The sequence below is a fragment of the Centropristis striata genome, chromosome 23 (assembly GCF_030273125.1).
Source record: "Centropristis striata isolate RG_2023a ecotype Rhode Island chromosome 23, C.striata_1.0, whole genome shotgun sequence".
NCBI lineage: Eukaryota > Metazoa > Chordata > Actinopteri > Perciformes > Serranidae > Centropristis > Centropristis striata.
The window spans coordinates 30254988-30267080 of record NC_081539.1 but is presented as its reverse complement, the minus strand read 5'-3'; the positions used below and the strand labels follow the sequence as shown (position 1 = coordinate 30267080).

Below are 12093 nucleotides of genomic sequence, written 5' to 3'. Positions count from 1 at the left end.
ACTCATATATTGAAGTATTTTATTTTTAAAATCATTTTCAGTTTTTCAGGTTTATATTTTCTTGTAAAATGTTCTGCACCTGTTTTCTTAATAGTCATTTATATACTAGATATACTTGTAATTCCCATACATGGCTCTCTTGCAAAGTTTGATAAAACTTGGGGTCCGTTTTTTGCACATGTTGAGGGATTGATTTTTACGGCTATTCCTGAGTAGCCACCCTGATTGTCTACTAGTTGTGAGTTTTTCTTGTGTGATTTTGTAGCATGCTGGGAATGTTTTTTATTTATCTCTGCTTAAGTGAACATATTATTAGACTTTTATTTAGCAGTGGGTGACCTATTTATGTTTTTGTTTTGTTCTGTGTATTTGTTGTTCGCTTCCATTTTTATTTATTTAATTATTTATTTTATTTTATTTTATTTTATTTTATTTTATTTTATTTTATTTTATTTTATTATTTTATATTCATTTTATGTATTATTTTTATTATTATTATTATTTTACTTGTTACACTTGACACTGTTTTGACTCTCGTAATGTCATCTCTTGATTTTGTTATGTCACTGAAAAATCAATAAACAAATGTTTAATGTAATTCCTTGTCCTCCTTATTTATTTTCCTTTTTTGTTTTTACATACATCATCAGTTTTGTAATATTTTATGCAGTTGTTTAACCATAAAATCCACTCTGCTGATGCAGGCTAATGAATGTTAATACAATTTGCAAAAGCCTGCCTTCATACTGCACATGACCAGGTATTCTGTGGTGTGAAGCTGCGTTGCATGCACCAGAGGGTTAATGGTTAATGCCCTCTTGTGGCGACAGGATTTATTGCATATTTGAAACTAGGATTGCAGTTGTAGCCCATTGCATCATAGTTATGTTTTGGCAGGTATAGCAAAAAATATATTAAATGCCTATAATTTTGTTCTTGTTGTATAAAATTACAGATGAAAAAATACAAGTACAACCACTGCTAAACTATCATGTAGAAGTGCTGCATTTTTTCTAAACAGAAGAGCAATTTTAGATCATATCTGCTGTTAGATAAGCAGTGGTGGAAGAAGTATTCAGATTCCTTACTTAAGTAAAAGTACCAATACCACACTGTGAAATTACTCCACTACAAGTAAAACTCCTGCATTCAAAACTTACTTTAGTAAAAGTACAGAAGTATCAGCATCAAAATGTACTTAAAGTATCAAAAGTAAAAGTACTCGTTTTGCAGAATGACCCCACTCAGATTGTTAAATATATTCTCAATATATGATTTGATGATTATTATTGATGCATTTATATAAGCAGCATTTTATTTTCTCAAGGTAGGGCTCATTTTAACTATTTAATATACTTTTATGAGGTCTAATTTAGAAAATGTCACTTTAAACTTTAAACCAATCATGTTTTTCATGTTAAATCCCAATCTGAAAAGTCACTAAAGCTGCTGGCTAAATGTAGTGGAGTAAAAAGTACAATATTTGCCTCTAAATGTAGTGGAGTAGAAGTATAAAGTTACATAAAATGGAAATACTCAAGTAAAGTACAAGTACCTCAAAATTTTACTTAAGTACAGTACTTGAGTAAATGTAATTAGTTACATTCCACCACTGTAGATAAGTGTGTTGATACTGCAGAGTGACAGACAGGCAGTTAAAATGATCAAGGATGCAAGACTGACACTGATAGACAGGCAGTCTGGGTAACAGACATTCAGGGTCAGAACAGGACAGAAAAGCAGGAAGCTAGAGAAACAGCTCTGCATTAGGAGACACTTTGAATCAAAAGAGAAAAGGACAAATAGGCCGACAGACAGACCAAGGCAGCCAGGCTCTTAACATTGGCAGCACATATAAAATCAATCATTTATTGAAGTGATAATCCTCTGAGATCACACTGCAGCAGAACAGTGTGTCCACGGCTGTGATGCATTTTTTCTTTTATTTCCTGTTGATGAAGATTGAGCATCTGTGGGTGGTGGGTTTCTCTTTTTGTGTGTTAATCCACATTGATGAGTCATCAATATAGTAATATTGGATGCTTTTTACTGCAACTATACACAGTTTTGTAGCATTTATGATCCTCCAGCAGCAGTTAACCCATTGAGGCCTGAAAAACTGCTGGGCGATTTTAAAATAAGCCTCTAATTTTCTGGAAATTCTGGAAAAATTCTGGAAAAAAAAGTGTGAACTCTTCTACTAAATAATAGATTTTTCAGCCTCTGTAGCAGATAGAAATGAAATTCAAAAAGTATTTGAGAGCTTAAACAAAAACTACAAAATGACGCAAACGCTTTCCAGGCTTCAATGGGTTAAGGCAGCTACAATCAGGTCTAATGTGTTCCTTTCAAAAACATTAACTTCATTAAAATGGTGTTTATCAGACTTGTAAAACTATTACATATTGCTAATTGGTATTCAATTCAATGTGACTCACTACTCATGTGAATACTCTAGATAAACAAATGAGTCACAGCCATGCCTGCTAGCAGCTCTGTGAGGTTGTATTTAGGCACAGTGGAGCTTTGAGCTAAATGCTAATAGCATGCTAGCATGTTCACAATGGCTGTGTTAATATGCTAATATGCTGATATTTGGCAGGTATAATATTTACTGTGTTTGCCAGGTTTGACATCAAAGGTATAGCTTAGTATGCTAACATTTGCTTATTGGCGCTAAACACAAAGTACAGCTGAGAATTGAGAATTCAGGAACATAGGCCAATTGATGTTGTCAAGGTCTTATGAACTCCAGTTCAGTATGTTAAAACACATTAACCCTCATATATTGCTACAATATCCAGTTCAGCCTAACATCTTTCCTAATCTAAACCAGTTTGGAGATGGCAATAACCAACTAGAAAATTTCCTCTGGGGAAATTTTGAAAGGGCCACGGGGGCTACTGCCGGTGTGTGTACACTATGATGAGATTCTTCAGAGATTTCAAACAATTAATACTAGTAATGTTATGATACTATATTATATACAAGGAGCACACCTACAACAAGCATTCCTTTACAAGTATTTATTTATTTTTTATTTATACAGCAACATATGCCCTTCAACCTCAAAATGTGTGTGTGTGTGTGTGTGTGTGTGTGTGAAGCATGTGTATCTGGAGGAGTGTGCACGCTTATGCACGCATGTGTTTGTGCGTGTATCTGTAACTGTAATCACATCAAAGGATCAAAGGCAATCAGAGCAGAACAATCAACAGAATTAACTGCCACCAACTGCCAAAGACTGGAATTTCTCGCCTCGAACAGAAAGCATTTTTGGCAAAACCATAATACCTTTCATTGATCCGACTTCACTTTGAGCATCCTGAGTTCTTTCTGAACGTCTACATATGTTTTTTTGAAGAAAAATGAAGAAATAGCATTGTAAGAGCGATCTGAAAAACAGTTTAATATGCTTTTCTGCAGAAATCTTCCTGCGTTTTTAATATGGGAGCCAATGGGGCTGTTGGTGCGTGTTGGTGGCGCATCTGTGCGTCCTACGCCCAGACTATAACTCTGACAGCTTTACCAGAGGATTGTGAGGGAGAAGACTAATTTTCCTACGTTTCTATGTATAAATTATTTCTGTAGAGTGGAATTTGCGGCCTGGAGTGCAGTTTTCAAATTTATTTTTTGACAATTTTTTCTCTCCCTCTACACTCTGGCGATGATGTCACACACTGTGACACGAACATTCCGTGCAATACACACCCATTATAATCTCAGAATTTCTACAAAAATGATCATGGTCATTGAACAGGGATTGATAAAAAACTATATGACCTATCGAAACGTGGATTAATACACCGATACACAAGACTTGTGTCTACTGTTTAAAGTTTAAATGGAGTCTCTAGGTGAAATTGTGCCGGAGAAGTAATAGCACACCGATCCCAATCAAACCGCACGTTTTGATCAAAACTAGTAGCGGGACGAAATTGTGTCCGGAAGAGGAAGAAGAAAAAATCCACAGTATAACAATAGTGCTGGTCCCTACAGCTATATTTTAATGCAATGAAGAATTAAAATATTAAGTAATACTACATACTGTATATAAATGTGTAATTTATAGTTGTATGGGAGCTGGAAAAGCTTGTACATGCTTGAAAAGCAAATGCTTCTCTGTTTTTACTGTTTAATAATAGGATGCTTTTGGAACAGGCTGGTTGGCAGGCAGCTCTCAGTTGACTCATGAATCTCTTACTAGATTTACCAAAATGATCTTTGCTTTAATATTTGCTGTTTTGCTACTTAAATGCTCTGAAATTCATGTTACATGCTTCTTTCATTGCAGCATCTGTGAGTAGACGTCCATTATGAATCCTGTGTACCTCTAAACCAACACTAAGGATCAAGGCTACCCAGGTAATTTAATATGCCGATGTGTAATGGTTTAACAAATCCAAACTGCAATGCAGATTCTTTGAATATTAATCAATTTAGGATGCTTATTAAACGTTATTTTGTTTTGGAAGGTTATATTGCTAATAGGAATGGTGATGTTGGACGGTATTTGGAAAGGTGGGAAAGGTTTATTGAAGTGGAAGGCTGGCATTTAACTTAACCCCTTATTATTTTCTCTTAAGTTATCAAGTTTACTAATATACTGTATGTTTTATGTGGTAATTATGTTTGATGTTTGGTTGTGTCTTGTTTAGTTTTGATGTGTTAAGGTTCTTGTTTATTATTGTGGTTTTATTTATTTATTTGGGTTGGTTTCGTGATTTTGTTGTTTTGTTTTTGTTTTTCTCTCTGTGTTTGTTCATTGGTGATTTGTGTTGTGTTTTGTCTAAATTAATAAAATAAAAAAACAAAAAAACAACAACAAAAAAACAAAAAACAAATCCAAACTGTAAATATGTCAAGAAAAGTCTTGATTATATGTCTTCTTTTGGTCACGGTAGCTGGATTCCCTGTTGGCTAAACCAGTTTAGAGACAGTAATAGCCAACTCCCATTGATTCCCTAACCTTCCTAACTTCTTAACTTTTTTTTCTTTCAGTTGGTTGACTAATTATTTTTTATTTTAAATAGTGTCGAAATATGTTTAGGAGTTGATCTTCATACAGAACTATTATCCAGATGAAGATCTGTGCCAGTGCAATTTCATGACTCAGACTGATGATTATACTCCCCTAACCTAACGCTATCCCATGTCATAGAAGTGTCACAGTAGGAAAAGCACAGGTTTATATAATTTAATGAATAATGGCAAGATTCCATTTAAGGGAACCTGGCTTGGGACCATTGTGTGTGGAGTTTGCATGTTGTCAGCGTCATGGTTATAATAGTTTTGGATTTTTCATTAGTTTTAATTTTGTTGTGAATTTTTGTTTTCAAATTCAGTTAGTTTTAAGAGTGAGTTTTCTAGTTTTAGTTTAGTTTTTATTTTTTGAAAATGCTTAGTTTTAGTTTAGTTTTTATTAGTTTTAGTTTTTTTGTAATGGGCTATATGTTGGGTGCCAGATTCAAAGTGGTCATAATAAATTTTGCCTTTATTTCCTTTGGTTTATCATCTCAGCCCCAATAAGGTTATTAACTGTTTTGTATTTTGGTTCTAGTGTAAACATCCCAGTCTCAGTAAACATATTCACCACGTGTTGCATGTTCAACACTGAAACACTGAATTATGAATGAAAAAAGTTGACAAAAAACGAAAACGAAGGACATTTTCACTATAATTTTAGTTAGTTTTAGTTTCGATTTTTTAAAAGCTCTATTTTTATTTTTATTTCAGTTAACGAAAATGTTTTTTCAATTCTAGTTTTCATTATTTCGTTAGTTTTCGTTAACTATGATAAGCTTGGTCAGCGTGGGTTCTCTGGCTTCCTCCTATAGTCCAAAAAACATGCTGGTTTACTAGTGATTCTAAATTGCCCATAGGAGTCAATGAGAGCGTGAATGGTTACATGTCTGCCCCTGATGCCCTGGTCTTGCCCACAATATGCTGGGATTGCTCCTTGTCTCTGGTTATTATAACAGGCTGGAAACATCAAACCATCTTTATTCTAAGAGTGGCACCATGTAGACTTTATTTTCAGGTCTTATTACCATACAGTATCTATAGTACCATAGATAAAACCAAGAAATAAATAGTGTGTAATACTACGGAAGCACATTAAAAAGGACACACAATAACATGATACAGTTATAGTTTATACGCATATTAAAAGGGTCAGATGTTATAGTCCATATGCCGGTATCCATGCACATGCATGACAGTCGGTCTGGTCTGCATGTCTTCCATGTTTGCCCATAGCAAAATATAACATTGTGTCACATAAATTTGGCAAAACTGTATTAATTCATGATGAGCTGTTTCCATTAACTTATACAACAGATAGCTTTTGACAACAACTACCGATTCACTTCTTAAAATTATATCTTAAAGTATTTGCCACAGTTAAAAATAGCTTTGGCCTCCTTTAAGACGGCATAAAATCTCAAGTAAATATTCAGCATTGTTAGCCTGAAAATGAAATCATGTTCCACTATGCTGTAAATAAAAAAGTCCAGCAGCTAAACTGTAAAAGTGGACACCTCCACATTGATACAGAAACATGTTTATGACAGTTTACCACACATTCCTTTTCCCTGTAGCTTGTCCAGTCCAAAATCTGACTCCTTATGCTGAGCTGTAGTAAAAATGCAGACAGTTCTCTTTGTGTTTGTGGATAGTTGCTCTGTTTGGAAGGAACATGACTGCCTTAGACTCCAAAACTTTTTGAAACGGTGCAACAAACAGTCTGTTGACAGAAGAACTCCTGGTGGCTTGTTAGTTTGAATGGTGGCACAGGTTCCTTCTAGCCGTCTAGAGGTTTTCCCAGGTAGACCATGGTGACTTCAGTGTTGCCGTATACTGCAGAGACAGCAGGGAACAGGCAGGCTTTGGGAAGTCCACGAAACGCTATTCCAAGGAACTCAAAACCCCTCTCGAAGGCTAACGTCTTGTCATCCATGTCTAGGATCACTCGTATTCTCTCCCCGATCTGTGAACAAACAAAATATTGTTGGGCAATTCATTCGGTGCATTATTTTTGGATGATCTAAACCAGACCAGGGCATTGGGCGGCCCGCGGGCCACATCCGGCCCGTTGGCTGTCCTTGTCGGCCCGCGTGAGGTTACCAAGAAATTAGAAATCAATATAACCGCAGTGCTTTTATTTTGAAAAAAATAGCAAATATTAGCATTAGCACTAGAGCTAACAAGCACTTTTACTATAGTTAAGACAACAAATATAGCACCAATATATATGACAGAATAAAATAAACTTTAAAAAACCTTGTGTCCTGTCAGCCACTATAGAAGCCTTTTTGATACTTTATATGAACTTTATATGAATTACGACGCACTCGTTATTATTTACCGTTCGTTTTTTCATTTAACCGTTCTACCGGTTATTTCCTGTCACTACCTTTCAAAATCAAAGCACCCGTTTTACACTGGACGGCACCTTTTAAAAAATAAAAGCATCACAACATCGTAAAACACCTTGAAAATGTACAAACATGAAAAAACAAGCTATATAATACAAAAACATAAATAGGAACCTTGCTAAAGGTCATTTACAGTTGTGTTTAAAATAAACGGAAAAGTGATATAGTGATTGGAGTATTTACTACTTTTTACTGCTATACTTGATTTACTCCACATTAACAGTCTCATCATAACATGTGTTCCTATCAGTAGCAGCTCAAAACCAGATAATTTACTATATTTTATAAAGCGATTACATTAATATTGAGCAGAATTTAGTTCAGAGTTTTGGTCCGGCCCCTGCAACCTTCGTGGTATTGGTCATGTGGCCCCTTGGGGAAATTAAATGCCCACCCCTAATCTAAACTCTAATGAGGATACAAATTGAAATACAGGTCCAACTCCTACCTGATATTTCGGTGCATTGTTACACTGTGGGAAGTTTCCGTTGACCTCCCCGTTATGCAGCAGGTTGTTGTCGACCAGGTTCCAGCCCCAGCTCTGGTCATCGCTGCCCAGCAGGGCCACGTAGCCCTGACACTGCATGGACGCCCGTTTGGTGGCGAGGCCGATCACTGCTACGGTGCCCAGAGGACCTTCCCACCAGATCTCCCAGGCGTGCCTCCCTTCTGAGAAGCCAATCTTGCCACGTGCTCCATCTGTGCTCTGGGCGATAGGGTTGCGGTGCAGCGTGAAGCCGTTCTTCTTCACGTAAACATTGCGAGAGCAGTCGTGGGAGCTCAGAGCGTGTTGAAAAGCCTTCAGCTGTAGAGGACAATATGACAGGGACAACAGCGTTAAAGAACAGGCACTTAGATATTAACAATCCTGGTGTTTAATTCCCTATAATGGTGCCAAAATAGCATGTTTAATGGCATCATATTGTGGAAGTGTTGGGTGCTACACAATGGCGGTTCTAACCAGGGGCCTCCAGGGGCCACTGCCCCTGTGAAGAAGCCTTTGGCCCCTGCTGTGGCCCCTGTGTCAAATTAATAATAAAATGATCAATTTATAACGATGAACAATGGAAAAATTCTTACCTATTTTTGTTCAAACAATATCTCATTGTACACAAAAGGAACCCAGAATGTGTCCATTGTATAATACTTTAATTGTGCAATAAAATATTGTGTGTATATATATATAAAGATCATTCTGACTGTACTGCAATTTCAAAATAAAAAAGTGATATGTCATTGTCATACAAAAAAACCTGTTATTGTTGGCGAGTCTCATTGTTTCAATCAATGTATTTGTGTCTTCCAAATATACTTAAATGAGATGTTTAAATAAGCTAAAATAAACATTTTAAATGCTTAAATATCATCTTTGCCATTTTTTAATGTGCCCCTCTGATTAAACACTGGCCCCTCTTGGCCCCCACAGTAAAATTGGTCTAGAACCACCACTGGTGGTACAGGAAAGCCCTCTTTGTTGTAAGGTCTAAAAAAATCCTATATACAGTGAAGATGCTTGAATGAATCAAGGTGAGACATGGTCAGGAACTTTCTTATCATGCAGGACAGAATGTGATGCACAAAGAAACGCTTCTGAACTTAGAACTTCTGTAAGGTCTTTCACAATAAGTTTTATGAGTAAATGATTAGGGCTGTGTATTATGATTTGAGATAAATTCATCAGTATATTAAAATGTCTGCTTAAAATTCTCTATAGTTGGATTAAAGGTTTCAAAGTAAGGTTTAAAGTTCCTTCAGGAGGTTTAACAGAGTCCCATGGAGAATTGTCCTCATGACACAAACAGACAGGCAGACCTCACAATTCACACACAATGACCAAATGTTAGTAAATGACAACAAATAACACATGCTTGAGCCTGTCAAATCCGTGCACCAACTCCCGTTTAGGAATCTGCCAATTTAATTGAGTGAAGAAAAATGAAGAAATAGCATTGTAAGAGCGATCTGAAAAACTGTTAAATAACTGTAATCACATCAAAGGATCAAAGGCAATCAGAGCAGAGCAATCAACAGAATTAACTGCCACCAACTGCCAAAGACTGGAATTTCTCGCCTTGAACAGAAAGCATTTTTGGCAAAACCATAATACCTATCATTGATCCGACTTCACTTTGAGCGTCCTGAGTTCTTCCTGAACAGCTACATATGTTTTTTGTGAAGAAAAATGAAGAAATAGCATTGTAAGAGCGATCTGAAAAGCTGTTAAATATGCTTTTCTACAGAAATCTTCCTGCGTTTTTAATATGGGAGCCAATGGGGCTGTTGGTGGTGTTGGTGGATCATCTGTGCGTCCTACGCCCAAATTATAACTCTGACAGCTTTACCAGAGGATTGTGAGGGAGAAGACAAATTTTCCTACGTTTCTATGTAGAAATTATTTCTGTAGAGTGGAATTTGAGGCCTGGAGCGCAGTTTTCAAATGTATCTTTTGACAATTTCTCACAATTCACACACAATGACCAAATGTTAGTAAATGACAACAAATAACACATGCTTGAGCCTGTCAAATCCGTGCACCAACCGCCGTTTAGGAATCTGCCAATTTAATTGAATGAAGAAAAATGAAGAAATAGCATTGTAAGAGCGATCTGAAAAACTGTTAAATATGCTTTTCTACAGAAATCTTCCTGCTTTTTTAATATGGGAGCCAATGAGGCTGTTGGTGCGTGTTGGTGGCGCATCTGTGCGTCCTACACCCAAACTATAACTCTGACAGCTTTATGTGTTTGTGCGTGTATCTGTAACTGTAATCACATCAAAGGATCAAAGGCAATCAGAGCAGAGCAATCAACAGAATTAACTGCCACCAACTGCCAAAGACTGGAATTTCTTGCCTCGAACAGAAAGCATTTTTGGCAAAACCATAATACTTATCATTGATCTGACTTCACTTTGAGCGTCCTGAGTTCTTCCTGAACAGCTACATATGTTTTTTGTGAAGAAAAATGAAGAAATAGCATTGTAAGAGCGATCTGAAAAACTGTTAAATATGCTTTTCTACAGAAATCTTCCTGCGTTTTTAATATGGGAGCCAATGGGGCTGTTGGTGCGTGTTGGTGGCGCATCTGTGCATCCTACGCCCAAACTATAACTCTGACAGCTTTACCAGAGGATTGTGAGGGAGAAGACTAATTTTCCTACGTTTCTATGTATAAATTATTTCTGTAGAGTGAAATTTGAGGCCTGGAGCGCAGTTTTTAAATTTATTTTTTGACAATTTCTCACAATTCACACACAATGACCAAATGTTAGTAAATGACAACAAATAACACATGCTTGAGCCTGTCAGATCCCTGCACCAACCCCCGTTTAGGAATCTGCCAATTTAATTGAGTTTGTTTTTTTTAGCAAACATGCACATTTGTTTTGAACGTTAGTTGCAAGTGTTTATAAAACACGATATGTAAGACAAGGGTCCTCTGACATACATTACTGTACGTCATGGACTAATCCTGAAGACAGTGAGCCAATCATGTGAAGCTGTTTACACAGCAAAGGCAGATTCTTGAACGGGGTTTGACATTAATCACAGCTCTCCAAAGCCTGGATGACAGCAGCAGGCCTTGATCAGTAAACCTACTTTCCCTCTGTAGGTGGGCAGGTTGCACAGGATGTCAGACCGTAAAGCTTCATCGCTCAGAGTCCGGTTGGAGAGGCTGCGCCACACCTCGCTGTTTTCATCCGCCAGGATATTGTTCCAATGCCAGCACACCAAGGCGCACCGCATCAAGTCGGACATCTCCAAATACGAGAAAACATGTTCCAGGACCCTCGCAGGCAGCCTCCCGGCCACCCCTGCGCCTCCCCCGGCTGAGGCAGCGTAGGCAGAGCCGGCGGAGCTGCAACTGGCTGCCGCTGCTGCGCCCTGACAGGAGGAGCCTCCTCCTCCACCGGCCGCTCCAGACATTATACCCCTACTATCTACCGACGACACCAGCCGACCCAATAGTTTCACCTTACACCGCAGAATGACCCCTAATATACGTTAATTAGAAACATTTTACCTATAAAATCACATATAGGTCGCACAAAAACCACAACAGTATGGACCCTACTCTTCCCAGTTCAATGGCTGAATGGAAGCGATGCGTCAAGGTCCTTGAAGAGCAAAAACACTTATTGTGCTCCGGTTAAAGAAACATACAAATTAATTTGGAGGAGTGTTGTTGAGATTAATTATCAAGCAAAATCATCGAAATTTTAATATTAATACGTTGTCAGATAAAGGAAATCCCTTGCCACAATGAAATATATTTTATAGCCTGCCAGGACCGTAGAGCAGACATAATAATGAGCTCACGGAGCATTTCAACAGTCTTGCAGTGTTAGAATATCAAACATTACAATGTTGCAAAGTCAAAGTGTTGCGGGGGGAAAAAAAGCATGAATGAGAAATATTAAACACATTATTTATACGAATAGATTTGTTTCTTCATAAATACTTTTATTAGTTAAACCATTTTAGTTGGGTTCATAATCACCTTAAGGGATTGTGCTTGCGTTGAGGAAAATATCTAAAAAAAACAAGTGCAGACTAAACTGTACTATTTTCACTGCTTTGTGTTTTGGTAAATGGAGCTAGGTTTTTATTCTTTGTCTCAGTGATGCAGTGTATGCATTTCGTCTTGCCATTTTTATT

General features: G+C 37.2%; 1 protein-coding gene across 1 annotated transcript; it reads right to left on the bottom strand.

Annotated features, from left to right (window-relative positions):
- Positions 1-6001: 6001 nt before the first annotated feature.
- Positions 6002-11509, bottom strand: fbxo45 (F-box protein 45). The gene is made up of 3 exons (XM_059327493.1): positions 11035-11509; positions 7885-8241; positions 6002-6988 (listed from the first exon to the last, which is right to left on the bottom strand). The coding sequence occupies exons 1-3, from the start codon at positions 11359-11361 to the stop codon at positions 6803-6805; spliced, it is 870 nt and encodes a 289-aa protein (XP_059183476.1). The 5' UTR covers positions 11362-11509; the 3' UTR covers positions 6002-6802.
- Between the last annotated feature and the right edge of the window lie 584 nt (positions 11510-12093).

What these genes read in the sequence shown, in the direction of transcription:
- fbxo45 (XM_059327493.1), bottom strand. Translation starts at nt 11,361, where the DNA reads ATGTCTGGAGCGGCCGGTGGAGGAGGAGGCTCCTCCTGTCAGGGCGCA. An exon ending in TGCCCACCTACAGAGGGAAA is followed by an intron (nt 8,242 to 11,034) that starts GTAGGTTTACTG and finishes TGTCCTCTACAG; the next exon opens with CTGAAGGCTTTTCAACACGC. An exon ending in ACAATGCACCGAAATATCAG is followed by an intron (nt 6,989 to 7,884) that starts GTAGGAGTTGGA and finishes GTTTGTTCACAG; the next exon opens with ATCGGGGAGAGAATACGAGT.